Source organism: Salvia splendens, chromosome 7 (genome assembly GCF_004379255.2).
Source record: "Salvia splendens isolate huo1 chromosome 7, SspV2, whole genome shotgun sequence".
Lineage (NCBI taxonomy): Eukaryota > Viridiplantae > Streptophyta > Magnoliopsida > Lamiales > Lamiaceae > Salvia > Salvia splendens.
The window spans coordinates 7,274,855-7,299,892 of NC_056038.1; the positions used below are offsets into that span (position 1 = coordinate 7,274,855).

General features: G+C 34.8%; 2 protein-coding genes across 2 annotated transcripts; one reads left to right on the top strand and one right to left on the bottom strand.

Moving 5' to 3' along the window:
- Nucleotides 1-16,449: 16,449 nt before the first annotated feature.
- On the top strand, nucleotides 16,450-18,355 carry LOC121741894 (gibberellin receptor GID1B-like). The gene is made up of 2 exons (XM_042134841.1): nucleotides 16,450-16,712; nucleotides 17,078-18,355. Exons 1-2 carry the CDS (start codon nucleotides 16,674-16,676, stop codon nucleotides 18,074-18,076), a joined length of 1,038 nt encoding a protein of 345 aa, XP_041990775.1. The 5' UTR covers nucleotides 16,450-16,673; the 3' UTR covers nucleotides 18,077-18,355.
- Nucleotides 18,356-23,157: 4,802 nt separating this feature from the next.
- On the bottom strand, nucleotides 23,158-24,996 carry LOC121810997 (LRR receptor-like serine/threonine-protein kinase ERL1). Its single transcript, XM_042211745.1, has one exon. The coding sequence runs from the start codon at nucleotides 24,660-24,662 to the stop codon at nucleotides 23,466-23,468; it is 1,197 nt and encodes a 398-aa protein (XP_042067679.1). The 5' UTR covers nucleotides 24,663-24,996; the 3' UTR covers nucleotides 23,158-23,465.
- Between the last annotated feature and the right edge of the window lie 42 nt (nucleotides 24,997-25,038).

Consider the following 25,038-nt stretch of genomic DNA (forward strand, 5'->3'; position numbering starts at 1 on the left):
ACATTTTTTCTTTCTCTCTCTTTTCTTGTTTAGCAACACTAGATAACAATATTATCCACACAAATGCACAATATTCGAGTCTTCAATGGTATAATCCCTTAATCCCATTAATAAGCATGTTTAGGACTCTTCTCCTTTTGCTTGCTCACGTGTGAATCTAGCAATAAGATTGTTCTGTTTAATCTAAACTGGATCATATTTTGTCCAAATACTATATACTGTAGTACTTGTTAGTTTTTTTAGTTTAGACCCCAACTATTTTAACTTTTTAATGAAATAGTACGTTATTAATTGTTAGCTGCCAATCATAGAAATTAAAACAGATTATGAATTACTTATTCCATTGGGCCGAATTATGTGAGTCATGTAATACTGCTTACTAATTAAGGAAAAAATAATATTCTTCGAAACAACATTTCACTATTTAAATTTCAAAATTTCTCTCGATTATTAAAACCCACTCCTAATTTGAATAGTAAAGAAAACTATTAATCTATAATGAAAATGAATATTTTTCTCACATTGTACTAACAAACAAAAATAAATGATCTTGCTTCTTCCGTTAGAGCAATCAGTGATCCAAAATTTGTATAATTGAGTTGAACCAAATTCCGAAATTTCGATTCAATTATAGCAATAACCGAAAACCAGAAACCATATTCCAATCTTTCGTCATTTCGCATTTCATAGTGGAACTCTCATCACTTCGATATTGCAATCTTACACAATTTCTTTTTCTTTATCTATACAAAAATAATTTAGAAAAATTGACAATTAATGGCCGCCAATAATACATGTAGTACTACCTCTTTCATTCATGCATACGTGTCATGTATTAGGATTTAGAATATACTTATAATTTGTTTGATGTTTGATTTCAATAATTTAAAAACAAGCAGGGTCAGTGTATTCTGTTACGTTTCATCAGAAACAACATTTATAACGTCAAACGAAATCAAAAGATATGTTGTGTTGTCACAATATAAATGGCGGATTCCTAAAAAAAATGTGAAAATTTGTTAAATTTACTCAAGTTCTGACATATACTAACTTTTCCTCTACTGCTACATAAATTTCTGTTGAAAAACAATATCACTACTTCCTTTTATTCATTAGACCTTTATCTTTCTTTTTTTAGTCTAATAATTTTCAGTTCAGTCAAATAATTAATCATTTCCGAAATGAAGTTGTTAGCTTTAGTATTAAAATAGCACTAAGATGTACTACTCCCTATCATGATATTTAGGCATACTTAAAAAGAAGAAGAAGATGTTATTAGGGGTAATATTTCTAAAACCACAAAATTATAATCGAAATTTAGTATTTTTTTTACACGAACTTATAAATAACTTTGGTCGCAAAGTATTACTATTTTGTTCTTAAGAGGTAAAAGCTCAAGTCATAAATGATGAGCTTTAAGATTACAAAACAACAAAGCAAAGTACATTACCTATCCAAACTAATAGAACTCCCTCACTGCTGACAACAACAATCAAACTAAAAAACACCCAAAAGCTAACAAAGTGATCACACTAGCTATGCCATAAAAAAGTACATTACCATGGGCTTAATCTTTTCATAACCCATATATAGTACTACGTGCTTTTTGAATTAAATACATATAAACAAGTTAGTTGGGCTTACCTCGAAATAAATACCTTCTTATTAGTTATAATCTCAATCTAAAAAAAAAATACTATAGGATAAGATTCAGCCTAATTTAGATCTATATATCTAATAAGTCCAAAATTAAACCTAATGATTGTAGTTCCAAATATCGAAAATCTAAGTGTAACGTTTAAATCATAATAATTCGTACTATTAAACTAAATACTGCAATTATTCAATTTATGTCCAAACCTAAGAAGAAAGTAGTAATTAACACATTTTCCCTAAAAACATCTTATATGAACGAAGTTAGGTTGGACCCTCAACTTGAAGATATCAAGACCAGAAATCACAAGTCTGTGGGTTTTCCTATACATGTTTAGTTTTTAGTTGAGACTTTTTGGGTATTGAGTCATTGTCTTAGTGTGATCGGTGTGCATCAGTGCATAAGTTTCTTTGTTATTTGAATTAATTTACATAATTTCTTGCCCTCCTAAAATTCATATATTTTGGTAGTTAGTTTGTTGCTTTTGACTTTTGTTCCTACTTTTGTTTAGTTGTTAGAATTGTGGCTCAATAACTAAAGGTTCAAGCATTTGCTTGTCATATAAAAAATCAAAGACATGACAATACATCTACTTCAAGAAATATGAAAGATGACTATTGGAGGAAGAAAGTAACACTCTATGCTAATATTGGTGCATTGCATAAACCCCCACATCCATATATATTAAGAAAATACTACTAGTATACACAAAAAAAAAGAGAGAGAGAAAAACTTCATTAAATTTAAATGTGGAAAGAATATAAAAGTGAAAGTGGTAACAACGTGGTCGTGCGTGATTATGGATTAATCGGCAGGGAAAAAAACATAAAGCAACAAGAAAAACACAAAATAGGACAGTGAGGCGTAATTAGTTGTTAATTAATCTCTGACTAAATGTGTAAAACGCAATGTTAGAATAAGACATGAAATTATCCCTTTTGTTGCTTTTCTTTGTATTCACAACGCAACAAAATCCACACACCAAACTATGAAACTATACAGAACATAATTGAGCATTGTTCATGCACTTGGACAAAGTTTTTGTCTTCACACACTTTTCTAGTATTTTTTTCAAACAATTATGTGCGTAGTGATGACCTCATTTTGTGGCCACCATTTAATCATTTATTACTATAATACCACAAAAAACCAAGCCAATTGCGACGGAATTATATAGAGTTAAAAGCATGGCAAATTATATAAATAACACCAAAATACCATATTGCCCCTCAGATCTTACAACAATCTAGAATTTTCAAGTTAATCTCGATGCGACTTAACTCATAATTACTAAAGGGTGCATCATGTAGTAATGGTGTTTAGTTTATTGTAATAAAGGAGTCTTAACAATTCAAGCCATGTGCATATTGATACCAGAGTTGAATAAAGGGACGGTTGGAATTATTTATTGGCCAAATTACGTGTATAACCTTGACTCATATAATTAATTAATTACTACTAAAAAGAATATTGTTATGGTATATTATCTTGCGTATGAACAATTGAAAATTGATCTTGCTTCCTGTGCATACTTTATTTTTTTTTAAAAAAAAACCTATTTTGGTTGAAACTTTTACTACGGGCATTTCATTACATTTAAAACAGTGCTTCATATTAGTATGTTAAACTAGCTCAACAATTCTAAAATATTAAGTTTGGCTAAAATAAAAATACCTTTTATAACTATACGTAATTGGCTTAATTTTTTTTTATATTTGGATGCAACTATAATATTATTTATCCTTTATTAAATATCCTTTTGGGATTAATAAGAATTTTAAGAAATAGGAGTATGAGTGAAAAAAAGTTAAATGTAATAGTATGAAACAATTTTGCATAATAATTTTATAATTCAATGTGGATAAAATAAGTTAGTAGAATGTGATAACAAGTCTAGTTATATTTTATTATTAACATAATGCAATAACAAATCTAGTTATGCTCCTATGGAACTAAGAATCAATTGCATGCCTTGGATATCAAGTTCCAGTTAATCTCGCTCATATATGTCATGCATCACTGAGCATTTAATTTCTGTTTTTTTTTAAAAAAAAATTATTCAAAATGGGTAATATTGTCAAAATGTTATTGCCTTTTCACCCCTAATAAATGAAGACGACATTATTCAATATAGTTGAGCATATCAGTTTATAATACAAAATATAACAGACCTCTTTAATATCAATACCAGTTAAACTATTAACATGTCTTGGCAATAATGTCATCGTATTTTTACACTTATAGTATAATTGATCATATTAGTTTACAAAGCAAAACATACCAGTTAGTTCAAATTAACATCATTATCATTTAAAACTTTAAACATATTCTAGTAAAAACTTTATCATATTTTACACTAATGACATAATTTTTCAAATTCAAAACATATGAATAAGTAGTATTGAATATCGATATCAGTTAAAGATATACGAACAACCTACATGCCTACACCATTTATCTTACAATTCAATAATCTGGATTGATTCTTAGTTCTTAGATTAAGTTTTGACATTAGCGGATCATCACCCTATATATGCGATATGTCTACATACTAAGTATGATACTAACATGCTTGCATTTGGGGTCTAAATTTAAAACTGAAAGTACAAAAATAGAGTGTGATGTTTTTTTGAAAATCTAATGCTTCGAAATAAAACGTAACTTTGTTCTTGTGGTTCATTCATTAATTAGCATTTCCATGAACCTATAAAAGGTTGCCAATATAAAAAAATTTCCCGTACATATAAAATACCCTTGTTCTCGTTTTGGCCGATTTCTTAGTATACACATAGCACTAAGTTAGTAGTATTTGTTTTACTAATTGGTGTGTTAATTCTTTTCATATGATATCAACTTTTCGTGTGTTGTGTAAGTTAATTTTCATAGTCAGACATCAATTAGGTTTCTGTTTTGTGTATAATTTTTGATAAACAAGTAACCAATTAACGAATTTGTCAGATGGCATAGATATCAATTTTAAAGTTTTAACTTACTCAAGAAGTGTCGTAGGTCAAACTTTGAAATTAGCAACGATTTCAATTTCAGTGATTTAGATTGCTTTGTATTTTGGTACACTGCATTTAGTGGATTCATTGGATCATTTCACACACTCGAAATAAATACTGTTGGATCATTTAATGGTTGATCAGATTGATTTTCACATGAAATAATATTTTTTTTATTAATACCGGTACTTTTTTTTAATTACTGTATGTATAGTATTATAATTTGGTCCATGGTTATAAAACAATAAGGTATTTTTTTTATCTGAACTTCCGTTTGTATGAGTGTATTTAAAGTCAATCTACGTGATTGTATTCATAAATACAGTACACAATATTGGAATAATTTTTTGTCAAGTAGGAGTAGTATAAAATACAGAAGATCTTATAATAATAATGTGTCTGGCGTTGAGGTCTTTGAGAATGTAGAATACATGTACACCACCAGCATAAATTAATTAATTTAGAGAAACAAAAGAAAGATGGTAGAAGAGGATGAATTAGTAAAAGACAAAAGGGAAATAGTGAGAAGAGAAAATGATTTGATCTAAAAAGAACATATGCTTAAATAAGAGAGGCTAGTAGGTGAAATTGACCCCAAATTGCAGAACAAGCCAAAACGCTGTTCCCAGTTGTTGACCTAACACACTAGAGGCCAAATTCTTTGTGAGCCCCCACCTCTCATTTATTAACTCTCTAACAAATTTCAATTATCCATCACACTAATTAATTTTTAATTTATGTCCATGCCAAATTACTCAATCAATTCAATCTACTAGGAGTATTACTTTAAAATTTGATTTTTCAAAAGAGTGATGCTAAATGGCCATAATGTGGCCGGCCATAAAGAGTTAATTTAGTCCATTTACATGTATAAAAAAATTAGAATTACCGATATAAACTTATATGTGTGTGAATGGATTTGTAAGTTGATACTTATCTTTGAATTCCATTACGTAAAACACATTAATATCACGATTTACTGTATACGTTGAGCAACAATCAAGAAATGACAGTAGTAATAAGTTGAGCAAAAACTACGAAAGAGCAACACTAACATGTTGAGCAACATATAATGAAGATGATATAAAAGTAAAATCAAGTAGTATTAAACCAAAAATTTGAAAAAAAATCAAATTTTTTTGTTATTTAATTAATTTATGGCTGGTCATAATGTGGCCGCATAACTTTATTCTTTTCAAAAATTTAAAAATATATTTAGTTTACGACAAATAACATAATGACAAGTGTCGTGGAGGTAAATGTTTGGTGTGTGAGTGTGTGTGGCACATGCTTAGCCACCACACCTCCATATACGACAACCAATCACTAATTTCCGACCACTGTCCCTCCACTTTCTTAATTACAACTATTATTGTAATTTACACTAATTACATTTCTCCCTTTTATTTTTCTTTGTTGGTACCTTCATACACATTTCACATAGTACTATAAGCAAGCTTGTCTCATTTTGTAATTCTGTCTCGCGTTATCTTTATAAATATACTACTCCCTTTGCTGTCTCGCACAAAATAAAAATACTTTGCATTTTAATCCGACAATCCAGTGATTTTATTTCGATCAACTAAAATAGCCAAATTAATAATTTCAAATGTGTCTTGTCGCTGACTAAACAACCTAAAATTATAATAATACGAAAATCAAACGGAAGTGAACTTAGCTGTCTTAAAAAGTCGCCAATCTTTATTGGACACTTGTCCAGAATAATTAAAAGTGCCCAAATTAATGTTGCTGTTAGGTGTGTTAAGTGAGTTGGCTCAACCATTGAATTTGAATGCATTTTGGGCACAAACATTATTATTTTTTTATTTTTTATTTAATTTTGTAAATAAGAAATATGATGATATCACACCTATGTTTGGGATAGAAAGGTGGAAAACATAGCTGCGTGGAGTCGTGGACTTGGAAGGCATTATCCCAAAAGACAGCACGTCTAAAGGAATAGAATCTTAGGATTACTATATTCAACTGTGCCCTTTTTTATTACAACATCTATATCTCATTTCTTATTTTATTTTTCTTCTTCTTTTTCAAACAAACAGATGCCCACTAAGACTTGACTTTAAACAACGCATCTTTTTAATATTTACTTTATTGGTATTAATTACTAGCACTTTTATTTAGTGTCTATTGGGGTTGTAATAAATCAACATTAATATAGTACTACTATTGTTCAAAGTTCAAATCTTAAGTTTGAGGATTCAGAATTGAGACCATGTTAAGAGTTAGGAATAAAGTTGCGTCCGTGATCGATAAAATAAAGTATGATTCAAACCATAAATGCGAAAAATAATGTGACTCAATATTAAAAGTGGAAAAACTCTCACGGATCATAAAGGAAAAACTAAATCATTATTAAATAAATAAAAAGGATCGAAAGGATATCTAAAAAATCACAAAAACATTCAGGAGCTTAAATTAAATTTGTAAGTACCATGTATAAATATAATTGAACATCGTATGATTTTAAAAAATAATCTTTTATTGCATGTTGTGGCCATAAACAACGCTGTTCCTATACCGTTCCTTAAACCACTATTTGAGGGCCCCACTGTACTTTTTTACTCCATTCCTTAACTAAGGAACGGAACCTGCAACCCTCCGTTCCTTAACCGTTCCTTAAATTACTATTCATTCAATTTCATTTTTTTTATTTCCAACCCAATTCAATTTAAATAAACACACTTTAATAAAAAAACAAACACACTTTATTAAAAAACACACAACATTAAAAAAAATTCAACTTAACCTTAAAAAAAATAAAAAACACACAATTAAACGTGGGAAAATAAAAAAACTACTCCGCCGGCGAATCATCCTCCGGAGGCGGTTGAGGTTTAGGGGGAGGAGGAAGACCAAGAATTCCTGCCATATGCACAATTCCGTTCCACCAGGCCGTGAATTGGGCGTACGAGAAGCGGGAAGTGTCCGCCATTGTGGCGGTTATGTACGCCACCATAAGTGTGTCCGAGCCTCCCCGCGAGCCCGATCCCGAGGCCGACTGGCTTGATTCGCCTCGGCCCTTCCTCGCTCTAGCCGCCTTCGCCGCCTTCGTCCCTTGCGGCCGACGGCGCCCACGGTTGGATCCCCCGTATTCGTCGGGCGTTGGATCCCCCGTACCCCCAAACACCTGCGGTTCACCCTCGCTGGCCTCACCGGTGTCACCAGACGAGTAGTTGCCGCTCGCCGTGTGCTTCGTGCGCTTTGAGGTTGAGCCCGAGCTCGAGCGGACACCGCCGGCCCACCTTTCCTTGTCCTTGACGAGCTGCAAAATATCAACATATTTGAACTGTAGACCGGTGTCCTGGTAGAAGACGCGCAAAGCCGCCCTCAGAATGTCGGCGCCCGAAGCTCCGCTTTGGTAGTTCGCCGCTTCGGCCGAGTAGATGCCGCAAAATTTTTTGACCTGTGCGTCGACTCGGCCAAAGTGAGCACGGAGCATTGTATATTTGCGCTTCCGGGCCACTTTCGGCTTAGTCTGGTGGTAGACATCACGGACCTTTTCCCAGAAGCACTTGGCGGCTTGTTGGTTCCCGACGATGGGATCGTACGAGACGGTGAGCCAGGCGGTGTACACCGCCTTAGTTTCTTCGTTGTTGTACGGATGCCGGCCCAGATCCTCCAGTTCCTCCTCCTCCTCCTCCTCCTCCTCGGGTGCCTCAGACGCAGCCCTAGAGCTTCCACCGCCTCGGCTTCCTCCCTGGGTGGGTTCAACGGGGATATCCTCCCGAATCTGGGATAAACCCTGAGAAAGCCGCGAGCCGGGTGGTCGAGCGTAGGCATCCACATCGAAAGTGGGTGGTTGGTACCCACCCGGCGTCGCCGACCCCTGGGTGCCCGGTGTCGACGACCCGGAACCACCAAATGTGTTGTACATGGTCTCCCAATCGCCGAACGCGTTGAGATCCCACCCACCGGAGCCGCCACCGCCGTAATTCCCGTCGCCGGACATTTTGTGAAGGAGATTGAAATAGAAAATTGGAGAGGAATTGATGTTGGTTTAGGAAGAGTAGATGTGTAGTTGTGTGTGTGAAATGTAATAAATTAGGTGTATTTATAGAATAAGAAAATAAAAATAAAAATTAAAAAAATTAAAAAAAGTTAAAAAAAACAGTAATATTACTGTTAACAAAATTTTTTAAAAAAAAAAATCAATTTTTTAAAAAAAATTAATTATTGCGTCATCGCTGACGTGTCCCACTCGCGGGCCGGCGAGTGGGATGCACGCACGAAGCGGGGAGCGCCACGTCGCCCCAGCGCGTGGCGGCACAAGCCGTGCCGCGTTCCGTGCCATCGGCACCCGGAACGGAATGGGAGCGGAATGGTGCGCCGCAACGCGTTCCGCGACGAAACCGTTCCGGCGGAACGGCACACGGAACGCCGGCGACACGCGTTGCGGGTGCCCTGAAGATGATTGTCACGAATTGAAAGAATTCAAAGTTTGTCTCGAGTTTTTTTTTTACAAATTATGTAATAAATGAACTAGCTTGATATAAATAGGGTGAAACATGAAATTAAGAAAGAAAAAGCGACTGATCTAATAGTACAAAAACGTGTCAAATAGCCAAGGTTTATTTCGATTAGCTAGCTTGGAATTTGAACATTTATAGGAGTATATTTTATTTGAGAGCTATATTAAGCTAATAAAATATCAAATCCGAATAACGCTTATTCAAATCAACCTTAATTGACATGCTCCCATAAAATTACACAATCACGAGCATAGTGAGATCAATCTATAAAAATCCATAAAAATAAATATGTCATTTCTTTCTTAAAAGACTTACAGAATATACACAAAATTCATAATTTGACTTTGGATATTAAAAAAAAACAGACTATATAGAAGCTAGCTAGAAAGCAGGCTAGTTGATGCAGAAAATGGATTCGGACTATGGGTAATAGAGATATGTATTGTAATGAAAGTGATTTTTACTTTTTGCTCATGTTGTAACGAACAAATGGAAAAATCTTTTGCTTCTGCAAGAGAAAATAGAGCAATCAATCATCCAGATTTCTTACCTATTATGTTTCATTTCCCCCTACCAAACGAATCACAAATATAAATGCATGCTCCAAGTCATTTGGAGATTGCTCTACACATAATTTCATGTAATTATAGACAGAGATTTTATATATTTAGGTAGTTAATTACTATAAGATCCATTTACTAAAATCAAACAACCCTTTTACGGCCTAAAATCCCATGTTAATTTCTAACACAATCGCAAAAATCCTTCCCCTCAAAAACAAATATGGGTCTCTTTCATTTTAAGAGATTATTTCATATTTTTAATTAGGTTTTGGGGAACATCTATAAATTGTGTATGGGAACAATTTGCATGGGACAAAATTTTGTAGCTATGTTGGAATTATATTAATGGAATACTCCATATTTCCATTTTCTCGCGTGATCTTCACATACCAGATTTTTGTTGGTTTCCAAGGGGTCTACTTTAGAAGTTAGAACCCATCCATCATTGTACTCAGAATAAACGATTTTTTATAATTTGCACTCACACCTCTAAATTTACAACTTCTTAACAAAACCACGAGAATCAAGACACCTTGCATCATTGTGATATAAAAAATGATTTGAAAATAAAAACCATACGAATACCTGAACTCTTCCAGCATTGTTAAGGTTTTAGTCGTATTTTTAATCTAGGGTCAAATTTTTCTGTCTAGTTGATAGAAAGCTAGAAAGGGGGGTAGAGCGGAAAATTCGTTAATAGATGGGTGTAAGTGCAATTTAGCACTTAATTTATGCTATCAAGGATTGAATTTGAGGCGATCTAAACCAAAAATCTTGGACTTCCCTGCAAAATGTCTAAATTAAAATAAGGAAGCCATGTTTCGAAGCTCTGGCCTACAAAGACGCGGTCCCACTACTTAATCCCCTAAAAACACGAAAGCGGGCCCCGCCGTCCCTTCCCCTCACGCGGGACCCACGTGCGTCCAGCACGTGTCAGTCAAAATTTTCTTCTTTTTTTTTTTTTTATATATTTTTCGATTTTAAATTTTGACAATCCAATCCCAGAGCACGACAAAATTCAAAGCACCTCTCAGGAATTAAAAAAAAAAGAAAAAACAAACAAATAAATAAAATAGAAGCTGGGGGGTGTGAGTGTGAATGGGGGCGGCGAGAGAGGAGCGAAAATAAAGGCCGTGGGCCCCACGTCCGGGTTTCTGACAAAAAACATGCCGTCACGCGTTTGGCGCTACGCGACAAAAGACGTGTCGCGTGCTGTGATTTCCGGCGATAGGGAAGGGCATAATGGTCAGTACAGACGAGGAGCTCCGCCCTGATGCCACGTGTGCGTCCGAAGGGTGGAATTTGCGCTTTTATTTACGTATTTTTCTGTGTGAATGCACAAGCCCTTTTGGCTACTTCCAAAACATCTTTTTCTTTTACCTTTTGGAATTATTCGGGAAATTCCTCGTGGTTACCATGTGACAATTTGGAGCGTTTGGATTCAAAATTAGGCCATCTTTAGGGTGTCCACTATGGGGGCGGACAGCCCCTCCCACCGCCGCGCTGCCGCGTCAGCCGCGGCTACTGCAATAGACAGCCGCGGCTATAGCCCCACTCCTTCTCTCTCTGCCACCCTCAGCCGCGTCCTCGCCCCGCACGCGGCTATCCTGCATCCGCCGCCTCCCTCCCCCCTCGCCGCGTCCGCCTCCGGGGCGGACAACTCCGCCACTATAAGGCGCCCCGCTTCCACCCCGCTTTCGCCCCAAACGCGGCGTCCGCCGCGTCCACATTATAGTGGACGCTCTTAGTTTTACTTTCCTAAATAATTTACATGGAAATTATTGTACCCATAAGTTAGCTAGGCTAATACTCCATTTCTTTTAGGGTTATTAGCATGTAAAGAAAAAATAATACTACTACTTAATATCATGAATTGCATATCAATTTTTGAATTTGGTATGACAAGAGACCAAATTTTTTGTCATGGTTTGTCATGGTTTAAGTGAATCAACTCCGCCACCTTAAATTGCCTAGACCATAGGAGTCCAAGAGCCTTATAATACATGTTAGACAAGTCTACAATATTAATTGGTTTTCCACTTGTAGATTGAAAATAAATACGAGATCCAATATCAATACTTTTGACCACTACATAAGTTATAGGACATATATTCATTGAAAACCACATACTATAGGTGTAAATTCAATTGATTTAATTGAGAGGGAAAACGATAGACCAAGTCTTAGAAATATATAGGCTAGGCCGACTAAATGGGAGAAATATTATTTCTCACATGATAACGAATTAAAATGTTGCGTGGTAGTGTCACGATATTAGGAGCTGTAGAGTTATTATTTTTATGTAGACATAGTTGCAAATTCATAAGGATTGGATATTTCGTTATCAGTGTCTCTAATTAATTTATCATTCTACTAGTTTATTTTTACGTTATGAGTTTAGGGGCATAGTGGTTCATTCTAAAAAAGAAATAGTATTAGCAACGAAGATAAAAATAATATTTCAACCATTCATAGAAATTAATGATTTATAACATTTGTTGGAAAAAATAAAGATATTAGCTTGGTGCCCAAGAAAGATTTTAGCTTGGAGTCCAAGAATAGGTTGATTACATACTAGAATTAAATTTGTTCCATGGAACAAGTCTTACCATGTGTACATACTTTGTAATACCCTATACATGGTACATATCATTAAATAAAATCATCAAGCTATTACCGTGAATTACATTCTTCCTTCACCTAATGGTAAAAAAACCCTAATGATGTCTATAGCATTCAAGATGGTATCAGAGCGAGTTGACGACTGTGGACCAAACTTAACTAATTCAATAATATATCTAAATTGAAACAAAAAAATGATTGTTCTAACAATATATCTAGGCTTTAAATTTAGGCTACTGGTACAATTGATTGAAAGATCTCATCGCTCTAAGATTCACCTTGAAGGTTTGAGAGGGATGGTGTTGGCAATTGAAACTAAAATGTAAAAATGTAACTATTCCATGTTATCTAAAGAGAGAACTAAAATTAGAGTACTATATAAATCTCATGGATCTCTCCTATCATGAAATGATTTTAGGATATATCCCATGAATTTCTATCAACATTAACAAAAAAGAAAAAAAACTATTTTGTCACTCACAATATTTAAATCAAATTTATTAAAAATCATCTAGCACTTTTAAGCCGTTAAGCCAATCATTTGTTGATGGATGTAGCATCATTTCTTATATGTGTAGAGCATTCTCCAAATATAAGGTATATTTAGCATTATTGCACCATTTTTTTGTGTCGTCGTTTTGTCTTTTTACTAAGATTTTTACAAAATTGCATATCAATGTAAAATAAAATGTTAGTAGTGCATAATTTCCGCAACATATAAAATAACATGAAGTGTTGCTGCAAGGGTATTTTGGGAACAATGACTACCATTTTCATAATTTTAACTTTTATCCGAATGTATATACATAATATATATAAACTATAAAATTGAATTATTTCCTTATAAAATTTACCTTTGATAGAATAGGGTATTTTGGATTTATATACTTTCCTTTTACAATATGCCTTTGGCTAGAATAGGGTATTTTCTCTTGTTAGTCGTACTTATATTTCTATCATCTTTTTCCACTGTATTATTAGGAGCTAGGAGGCATGTAATTTTCTTTTTATATTTCTTAGTACTTTTTAATTTTCCATATTTATAATCTACGAAAAGACAATGCCTATTATGTGGCGTTAAGACATCAACATTCGACATCGTCTATGTAGAGACGAACTTTGCAAATTAGACAAATAGATAGGTACACAAGGAAATATGGAGTAATTCAATTATTAATTAATTACTTATTAGAAAATTCTATGTTCATAAATCATAGTAATCGACAATGGGGGAAATGTATTTTTATTGAACTTCACGAACAATATTACATTCTTTCGATTAGTCATAGCAATCTATTACATGGTGGAAAACAATTTGTCTTCGAAATTGATACTCTATTCTATTGAGTTGTCTTTTCTATTGAAATGGCTAAGAAAACTAGAAGAAATTGAGAAAATATACAAAAATGAAACAAAAATGGGTGCAACTAGTAACACGCTAAAAACAAAATTGCCAAAAGTTAGTTTGGCGTTAGCCCTTTTTTAAATTACTTTTTAATAAACTTTTTTGCTTGCGGCAAAGATAACTTCTTTAACAATATTTTACATTATATTTTTACTACAATTTGCCACTATTATTTCATAGAAAGTGAGGTCACAGGTACTATTATTGCTATTTTTTCTGCCTAAAACCATTTAACTTCTGTACTTTCTAATATTTTTTATATATTATCATGTGGAGTACTTTTTTTGCTAAATTATATAGTCGTCTTAGATATTGTGCAGAAGTTAGATTCATGATATTGAATTTAATCTTTACACTTTGACTTATAGCCAAATTATGTTATGTTTTCTAAATATAAAGATGAATTTTTAACATAAACAAAAGTTTATAAAAAGGACTTAGTTTTTATTCACAAAAGTAAGGGCCGCAATTCAAACAAAAGCACTGACGAAATTAAGAAACATAAGACAAATAATGTTTTAGTTAAAAAATTAACATAGTACTAGTAGTAATTTACAATACATAATCACTCAAAGAATATAGGCTCTTTAGAGTTTTCACATATCTGCAGCATTTTACTAAAATCTCGGTAATGAAAAAAATATTGTTGACAAATGCATAAAACTTGTAGCTTCAGACTTTCTGATACTGAATTATGTGTTCCAAATCAAATCTAATAAGAAGTGGAGTAGTATTTACAACTAGAAAGTTAGGCTATAATTTTTTTAATCCAAAATAAGACAATCGTTCTTATTTTCGTTCTTATTTATTTTCATGTACCAGTACAACATAGCTCCGGTTTTGTAGTAATATACTACTCCATCCGTCCCTCATTAATATGTACTTTCAAAATTTGGAAAGTCTTTATCTCTAATGAAGTGAGACTCAATCTTCACTAACAATATTTTAATTTATTTTTTTCTCTCTATCTCTTTCTTACTTTACTAATTTTACATTAAATCTCTTGCCGAACTAAAAATGCATATTATTTAGGAACGGACAGTGGCAGACACAAAAATATTTTATGGCAGAGGCTGTATAATAAATTTTTTTAGTTAACATACACTTCTTTCGTCTTTTAAGAGTGGAAATTTTTATGGCGGCACGAGTTTTAAAGTGAAACTGGTATAGTTAGAAACAAAAATTGATAAACTAGTTGAATTAGTATTAGTGGTAGTGAAATCTACATCATTAGTAGTATAATAAGTGATGCAAAGATTTTTAAAATTTTAAAATAACTAATGAATCAAAATGATAAATATTTGAACTTATTGTATTTATAAGAGTAGTAAAAACATGTTTAGTACATTTTTTAATTACAGTGCAACAATTAAACATTTTTAATACACTAAAAAAGTACTAATAGAAGTAGAACACGTGATATAGGCGTAGCCTATAGGTAGGGGACTTCACATTTGCCAATTTTACTATTCTTATTAATTTAATTAGTCTTGTTATCTCATCTCATCTTCTTCCTCAAGCAGCAACGATAGCCATTTTTAAAAAAAATTCCTAATGCAATTTCAACTTTCAGCCCCTCCTTCTTGTTCAATTTTTTACATTTTAGACTTCAAATACATTAGTTTGGTGAGGGCTAAAGACATTTTTCAGAAATTTCAAAATTTTTTGAAATACAAAATATTTATAAAAAAAAGAAATTTGGAGAGGGCTTAAGCCCTTCCTCCTTTGGCTGTGTCCGCCACTGGGGACGGAGGAAGTACTGATTACGAATTACAACTAGAAAAATCAGCTTAGGAGTTTAATACTCCACTTGTGTGTGAAATGTTGTACACTTTTGTTATTTCGGTCCGTCTGCAAAATTATACTCCAGTTTACCTTTTCTCCATTTTAGTAAATAGAGTCCACTTCCTCTTCCATTAACTCATTACACTCATATTCTATATTACTCTATAAAACTAATTTATAAAGGTGGAATCCACATTTCACCAACTTTTTACCTCTCAATTTTTTTAAACACATGCGTCAAGTCAAATGTGGACAATATTTTGCGGACGGAAGGTAATAATAATAATAGTAATGGCTGTTGAAAAATTAGAAAATTTGGTTAAATTCGTCAGATAAACTATGAGTTTAAATTTATTTTTCAATTTTCAATTATACTGTATAATTTTTTTTGGTTAATGTGGAGTATTTGATATTACAATTAAAAAATTATATGTGACCAGACTGATTAAATAATCTGTTATTAATAAAGAAAACAACACCATTTGGTTGAAAAATATATAAATAGTAGTAAGACCAGATTTTTTCATAATTTGATAATTAAAAATAAATTTAAATTTCATAATTTTAGGTGATTTTTAAAATTACTGGATGAAATTTTTTTATCCGACTTTAGTTTTTTTTTTCTTCTAACAGTTTACCTTAATAATAATAATAATAATAATAATAATAATAATAATAATAATAATAATAATAAAGACAATAATGAAAAGAAATGATGAGCATAATTGGGAATAAATATTTAAAATAAGGGCCCCACCTACACAGTCTCTCTCGGCCGCCCCAATTTGTCGTCTCTCTCGGCTCCTCCTTTCGCTCCGTCGTTCTTTTGCCTTTGACCCTCTCTCTGCTCTATTATGGTAATTTCGCACGCTACCTTCAATTTTCCACTCTTCTTTATCCACCATCTGTATTTGTTTAATTGGTAAATGCTTGTTTATATATCACTCTCTCTCTCTCTCTCTCTCTCTCTCCTTCTTGTTATGTTTTCTCTTTTGGATCTTTTCTAGTTCTCTTTGGGTGGCCGAGCTGCTCAATCCCTCTTTCTGTCTTCAAGTACAGCGAAACTGTATACACTCGGGAGAAGAAATAGCAGCGAGCTCGTCAAAAATTCATAAAGATATTCGATCATCAGCGAGTGTAATTCCTCTGATGGCGGGCAGTAATGAAGTAAATGCTAATGAATCAAAGGTAATTTCATTTTCTGCGATTAATCACGAGGGTTTGTGGTGAAGAATTGATTTTTTTAGGGCTCTGATTTGTGTCGTAAAGACTCGATTTTTACATTTGATTTTGAGGGCTTTGGCTGTGCTCTCTCTCTCTCTTGCTTATTTGTACCAATTTAGCAGCCCCCATAACTCGATTTTACGCCCGCGTGTTGGGTTTTTTCGGGTGGTTCGTTTCTTTTTATGTACGTCCAATTTAATCTCCTCTGTTTCCAGTTTCTCTTTTAGCCTTTTTCCCAAATTGATGATTGTGATTAGCTTAGCTCTGTTTCAGTTTATGTTTGTCAATCAATCAATCTCACAGTAAAAACCGTTTAATTCCCGCTGCAGCGAGTGGTTCCCCTGAATACATGGATCTTGATTTCCAATTTCAAGCTCGCCTACAACATGCTCCGCCGATCGGACGGCACTTTCAATCGTGACCTTAACGAATTTCTTGACCGGAAAGTCCCCGCCAACGCCGTCCCCGTCGACGGCGTCTACTCCTTCGACGTCGTGGATCGCGCCACCAGCCTCGTCAACCGCGTCTACCTCGCCGCCGGAGACACCGACGCCCCCTGGGGGATCGCCGAGCTCGAGAAGCCCCTCAGCACCACCGCGATCGTCCCGGTGATCGTCTTCTTCCACGGCGGCAGCTTCGTCCACTCGTCCGCCAACAGCGCCATCTACGACACCTTCTGCCGCCGCCTCGTGCGGACGTGCGGCGCCGCCGTGGTCTCCGTGAACTACCGCCGATCCCCCGAGCACCGCTACCCGTGCGCGTACGACGACGGGTGGGCGGCCCTCAAGTGGGTCCACTCGCGGTCGTGGCTCCGGAGCGGAGCCGAGGACGACGACGCGAGGGTCCACGTGTACCTAGCCGGGGACAGCTCGGGAGGGAACATTTCCCACCACGTGGCCGTCCGCGCGGCCGAGGAGGGCGTCGAGGTGCTCGGGAACATCCTCCTCCACCCGCTCTTCGGGGGCCAGGAGCGGACGGAGTCGGAGATGCGGTTGGACGGGAAGTACTTTGTTCGGATTCAGGATCGGGATTGGTATTGGCGGGCGTATTTGCCCGAGGGTGAGGATCGGGATCACCCGGCGTGCAACGTGTTTGGAGGGCGCAGCCGGAGCATCGAGGGGCTGAGCTTCCCGAAGAGCCTCGTAGTTGTGGCCGGGCTCGATCTCGTCCAAGACTGGCAATTAGGGTATGTTAAAGGATTGGAGGAGTCGGGGCATGAGGTGAAATTGCTGTATCTTGAAAAGGCCACCATTGGATTCTACTTCTTGCCAAACAATGACCATTTCCATTGCTTGATGGAGGAGATGAAGGCCTTTCTCCACTCCTAAGCCTAACTACTATTGTTAATACATTGGTGTCTAGTTTACACCATTCCCCCCTTTTTTGGTGGATAACCATAAGTCATGACATCGTGGCGATTTATCGATGGGGGCGAAGCTAATTGGGCAACATGGATTAGGCAAATCCATGGTGTTATAATCTTGTGTACTATAGAAATCTATACTAGTATTGTTTGCCTTTATGTAACTAGTAAGCCTACTTTGGTTTCCACTTGTATGTCAGTAAATATGGAGTAATTTAGAAGGGCATGTTATATTTTTGATCTACATCTGACTATGTAATATGTAGGCCTTAGTATATATGATGAATCTATAAAAATTGGTGTTCCAAATTTGTATGATTATAGTATAAAATTTCCTGAAATGGGAAAATGGGGATGGGACCAAGCTTGCCATAAAAGTAGAGTATCATATGTTTCATTCGTTGTTGTGTAACTGTGTCTGTTTCTTACAAAGTCTCCAACTCTCAGAACTGTCAAGGTATCATCTCCCCTCTCCTGCATATATAAACTGTTTTTCACAGAGATAGAAAGAGAATTTGTTGAAGATTTATATGAATTCAACCATGTCTTATTAATGATTAGTGTATCCCATGATGGATTAATAGCCTCAGCGCACTACCTTAAAACCAACAAATGAAGACGTATAGATATAGTAGGAGTAGTATTTTGTTTGTTTTTATTTATGGTTTGTTTGTTTTATGTATGTATGTATGTATGTATGTATGTATGTATAAATGGGCGGCTGCTATAAAATTCACAACAGCGTAATAAAGAAGTGGTGGACCAAGGAACCCCCACAACTAAAAGCAACGAACCCCGTCCACCAAAGAAGAGAACATATCGCCATCTTGATTCATCATGCCAAAAACAAAAATGATAAATTTATATGAAATGGAAAATTAAATAAAGTTTGATTGGACATTAGTCCAAATAATGGGATCTCACAATCATCAGCCCCTGATTTGATTAATTCTTGATGGTTTCTTCTAGATGATTTTGCCCCTTTTCATTGCTAACAAATCACAATCCTATTTTTCATTGTTATCTTTTTGCCTTGCACAAACTAAGATATCACTGAATCATAGTAGTAGTAAGTTCTTTAATTTCAATCGATTTTTAGTAGGTGCTAAATGCTTTATTGATATGCTTACTGAGCCAATCCACAATTTTCAAATTAATTTGGTAAACACAATTAAAAAAAATAGGACATTTTTCTTGAAAAATTGATACTATATTTTTAGACCAAATCTCGAGACTATAGTAATTATTCACATATTTGTGATCCAATTATACTACGATCATCTCTATTAATCATATTCGATTAAAATATTATTTGACATGGAATCCATATAAAATTATTAGGGCTTTGGGATGTGCATATGAATCAAGTGAAATGAAAAAAAAAAGAAAATAAAAGAGAAAGCATGCACACAGTTGTATGTTTCTTGATAACAAAAAACTTGAACACATAATTAGGACCACATTGATATTGAAATCCCCATAAAATCCTTTAAAATTATGGTTGTTGGGATTGCTTTAATCGTGAGTGTTAGGAGTACTAAATGGCAAGAGAAACAGCTAAGCTTAGACAATGACAACAAATGATAAAAACACGTTTCACTTTTTCTTGGATTAATGTTCTTGGAACGTCCACGACACTCTCAATCTTTGCCTATACTTCCTTCATCCCACTGTATATAAGCTGTTTCTTTTACACATGTAAAATAAGATATTATATTTAATGAATTAAATAGATAATAAATAAAGTATTATTAAAAAAGATATAATAGATAAATGAAGAGAATAAAATAAATAATTAAATACCATTTTTCCTCAATATATATATATAATTCAACTGTAATGGGAGGATAAAAAAAATCAAATACACCTTAACTACAAATACAACTACAAGATGGGACTGGGACATTATGTACACAATGTCTTTAATTTTTTCGTCTTTTATCATTATTTATGAGTCTCATTTTTAGCTTTTTAAATTCTTTCTTATTTCATACTACTACTAAAAGTTCTATCTTGTTTCGTATAATTAATAATATTGTGTATATCTTAAATTAATGCGAACAATTGAAAAATATAGCATTTTTAAATTACTTAATATTTTTCTCCATTTGAAACCAATACAAATTTAAAAAAAAAATCAATTACATTAATTAAATGGGAATGAAAATAAATAAAAAATTTAATAGCAAAAACCAAAAAAAAACAATAAACGTAAAAAAGCGAAAAAGATATATTTGAGGCCTTTTGAACTTGGGTGGTGAGGAAGAAATACTTATTTTGATCTAATTTAACTTCATTTTTATCTTCTTTCGATGACTTTTGTCGTTGGAGAAACGTTGGTTTATTAATTAGAGAAGGTCAAGTGTCGACACTATAAAACAATTACTTAAATTGTCTCTTTACCTGTAAATAAAATCGAAATATTGTATTTTATTTAAATTTAAATTTATAAGATCCGAAAATTTTCTATTCAATTCCCATGTTCATTTCATATTTCTAAATTAATTTCATTCCTAACTAGTTCATTCATTTGTACTAATATTGGCTGGTGCAGTTCTATCATCTATGAGTGCTTGTTAGCCCAATTATTATTATACTACCATTCAGAACTGGGTTGACAAAGCCCAATATTTATTTCGACGTAGCCCACGATGAAACTGGATGGCCCGAACCCTTTTCACAAAAATATGTGTACTAATTATCAATGGGCTAAGAGAATTCAGAAGTGTACCCATGCTTAGATTAGTTTTTCTAATTTTCTTTTGAATTTGTTGAAAGTGGTCTTGGCCAAAGCCAAGCCATACATATTAATTCAAACTCTTGCATTCTTGTTTGATGCATATTTAAATTGGGGTGGGCTACTTGTTCTAGCATGTTACTTGTATCACTTTAGCATGTCCGAAATATTGGTTTTCAAGTTAGACTACAACCATTTTTGGCATTCGATGCGCCTTTTAAGTTGTTATTAAACTTCTTCACCTTAAAAAAAATCACTTTTCTAACCATTAACAACTGAGCTAGAGATTTTTTTTAGGTTATATCAATTTATATAGAAACAAAACCCGGCCCAATCTAATCCAACTTACTTATCAAGTGGACTTGGACTAGACCCAGCTATATATATAAAGAGTCTGGCCCAGTCCAGCCCATTTTAAGTTTTAAGTGTCCACATATCTTGAGATTTGAGAATATGAGCTTGATTTTCTCATGTTTATTTGACATGTTTGTTGAAGTAATTATGATAACAGCTGCATCAAATAATTTTTGACTCTGTGCTCAGATATGCACCTCCACCTTTTTTATTTATGTTGGTTAAGGGCAGGTGAGGTGACTGGTTCTCTACCCAACCGTGAAATGATTCAAGGAGTTTACATAACCCAAAAATCATGAGTAAATGGCATTCATCATCATCTCATTATTTTACAAATGTTTGGATAAGAGGAGTTTAGGTTTCTTAAATTCATAGCACTACTCCATCCGTCTCACTTTGGCAGTCCCCATTGAATTGAGTGCGCATTTTAAGAAAATATAAATGAAAGTTGGTAAAAAAAATACTCTTAAAGTGGGATGAATTAGGAAATAAAATATAAATCTCATTTTTATATATTAGTTCTATAATAAAATATAGGTTAATGGAATGTGACATTTATAAAATATTTTAATGGGAACTTCTAAAGTGGGATGAATGGAATATATTACTATTTTTTTGCTTGATTTACTTACAAGTTACAACTATTTCCGATGTAAATCTTAGAGTTGTGTCCAAATTGTTCAAATCAAATGAGAATATTGGAGAAATTATATTTGTTGATTTCCATTTCTAATCCCATCTTAGAGCACTTGGTTTAAGGAGACTAGATTGTGCTTCGCCTACTCACTAATTCAATGTTGGGTTTCTGCCATCCAAATTAATCTCAGCCCGTGTCAAGCCCATCTCAATGATGCCATTTTCAGTGTTTAAGGCAGACAATTCATCGCACCACTAACCCTCCGATTAACTCATCTCACCCCTCTTCTCTCTCTTAGTTATAACATAAACTGATCAGTCACATAATTTACTAATCACCTGAATCATTTATAAGAATTTACTATTTCATAATTAATTAACATGGTAAATATAATTAATTATCTTATCAACCAAACAATAATATCAAAATCAATACTAATTTTATCCTAGACAAAGCCATCTTGAGCTATCTCATAGTACTATATCTCACGACTATTTAATCTAACCAACCGAACGAGGCCTAAGGGATAGTTTTATTTCCATATTTAATTATAGTCTTTCTTGTTTTACATAACTGTCCCAATTTTACTGTTTGATCAATAGTATATGGAGTAGTATAATTTTTGGGGTGTTCCATATTTACAAATTGTAGTATTTTTTTTTATCTAATCTTGAAAACATTATAAACATAACATTTTAAAACGACATGAAGGCATAGACAACTAAATTACTTATATACTCCAAAAGCTAAAGAGAAGTTATGCAAAAGGTAAAGATGAATTACCGAGTTATCTTTTGCTTAGATAATGCAAAAGCTAAAGACGAGTTATGCTAATCTCGTGTTACTCACGTGAACGAGCATCGGTTCAACTACTTGTAGGACTTTAATTGTACATTAATTAATTATTTAAGAGTTTAAATTGTTTTTATCAAGCCTTTAACTCTCTCATACAATCCCTTTTCAATTAAACAGAGTGAAACTGTAATTACACGCATTAGTGTTTAACTTTTTCTTAGAATTTTATTCTTTCTTAATTTAGTTGCTAAGGCAATTCCCCTTCATCCAATAATCTCTTTTTTGACCGTCTAGATCGTCATTAACAAATGATTGAGTGAAGACAACAAGGAGATACCTATAAACTTTTTGTCATCAAATTCTATGAATTATTATTTTAATGTAAAGCAAAAGAGATAAGTATATTCTCCATAAAGAAGGCTTTGTATATTTGTTATTTTATCACCACATCATCCTATTCCTCTTATCAACCACTTCTTCTAAAATCATACCAATAAAGACAAATACAAAATACACACGAATATAATAATATACGAGTATAATATAATAACACAAATAAGAAAATTACAAATTTAAGGAGCAAATGTAACTTCTTTAGGAGCGAAGCAACATTAGTAAGTATGAGATGAAAACGCAATAAGAAAATGAAATAATGATACACATAATTAAAAAAAAAAGTCAGTGCCAACAAGACTGTGACCGTCATTATCCACAGTTGAAATGTAACTAATACCATACCCAAAATAAATAAATCTTTTTATCCCAAAAAAATATTTATTTCCAAAATAGGAAAAAGCGTTCAGTTACGCAAAAAAAGATGAAATCCCCATCTTACCCTTTCCATAGAATGCACTGCGTCGTTGGCCTTGTTTTCTGCCTCCCTGCCTTGAACGGGCAAGGCGTCTCCACGGGCAGCACCATGCAGTTGTACTGTAGGCATAGAGAGGTGCTCACCGGTATATCCACCGTCGGATCAATCTCGATCCCGGTCAGATAATTATGCTGCAAGTAAAGAATTTCTATGCTGGCAGATAATAACCGCTCCACGAAGCTGCCCGGCACCTCCCCCGTGAACCGGTTGTTATTCAGATACAGATTTGAAACCGTAGCGAACAGCGGCGAAATTCCGCCGGAGAGACGGTTGAAGCTGAGATCGACGGTAGGGATTGTCACTTCATTTAATGGTTGGACTGGACCGGAGAATTCGTTTCTCTGAAGCTGGAGATTGCTGATCGGAAAACTGAATACGATTCCCGGAATGCTGCCGGTGAACCGATTCGAGCTCAGGTCCACGTAGTTCAAACGGTTCAATCGAGATAGAATTCCATCGACCTGGCCGGTGATCCGGTTCCACGATAATGAGAGGTATTGGAGAGATGGCGGCAGACCATCCGGCGAGAGAGAGCCGGATAGATCGTTGTGTTTTAAATCGAGTCGAGTTAGGGCTCGAGATGCAAACGGAGGAACCGAACCGGAGAGGCGGTTGTAGCAGAGGATAACGTTGGATAGCGACGGCAAAGTTCCAACGACGAAGGGGATACTGCCGGTGAGCCGATTGAAGCTGAGATCGAGCGTCTGTAGCGTGCGGAGCTCGCCTAATCCTGCTGGAATCTCTCCGGAGAGGAAATTCCGGTTGATTGCTAGAAAACGCAAGTTTTTAAGCTGAGACAGAGTGTGAGGCAATGCCCCGAAAATTCGCCCCGGAACGATGGTGAACACGGCTAAGAAGGAGAGCTTGCCGATGGCCGGGTCAATCCGACCCGTGAGGCCGGGAGAACCGGCCCGGGGATCGCCGAGATTGAGGGCGATCACTCTATCTGCGTCGCAGTAGACGCCGGCAAAATTGCAGGGGTCCGACGTGAAATCCCAAGAGGCGAAATAGTTGGAGCCGGGCAAATCATCCATGCTCTTTCGAATCGATTGCAAGGTGAGGAAATCGATCGGATCGAGCATCGCATAGGTCGTGATCAAATGAGATACCATTAATACGATGCCGTATGCGCAGGCCTTCGTGAACAAACGCTTCATTTTTTCGGCTGGGGGTTTTGAAAATGCTGCTAATTTGCGCCGCCGCAGCACAATGCAGAAGATGGTGGGTTATGAGTTATAAAGGAGTGGCGGAATTGCTTTTCCGTGAATCTTAAATGGAGACAGCATCAAAAGTTGCAGATAAGTGTAAATACAGGCACGGTGGTTGTGGTTGAGGAAAAAGAAAAAGTGGCTTCACATGAAAGAAACTCGAGAGAGAGAGAGAGAGAGAGAGAGAGATTAAGAAGATTTCAAGTTGGAATTTGAGATTTTTGATTGTTTTTGTTGGGTATATGAAGCTTATGGAAGAAGGTGAAAAATGGATGCAGTGGAGTTTTTTCATACAAAGAGAGACAAATTTGATTATAGTAAATGT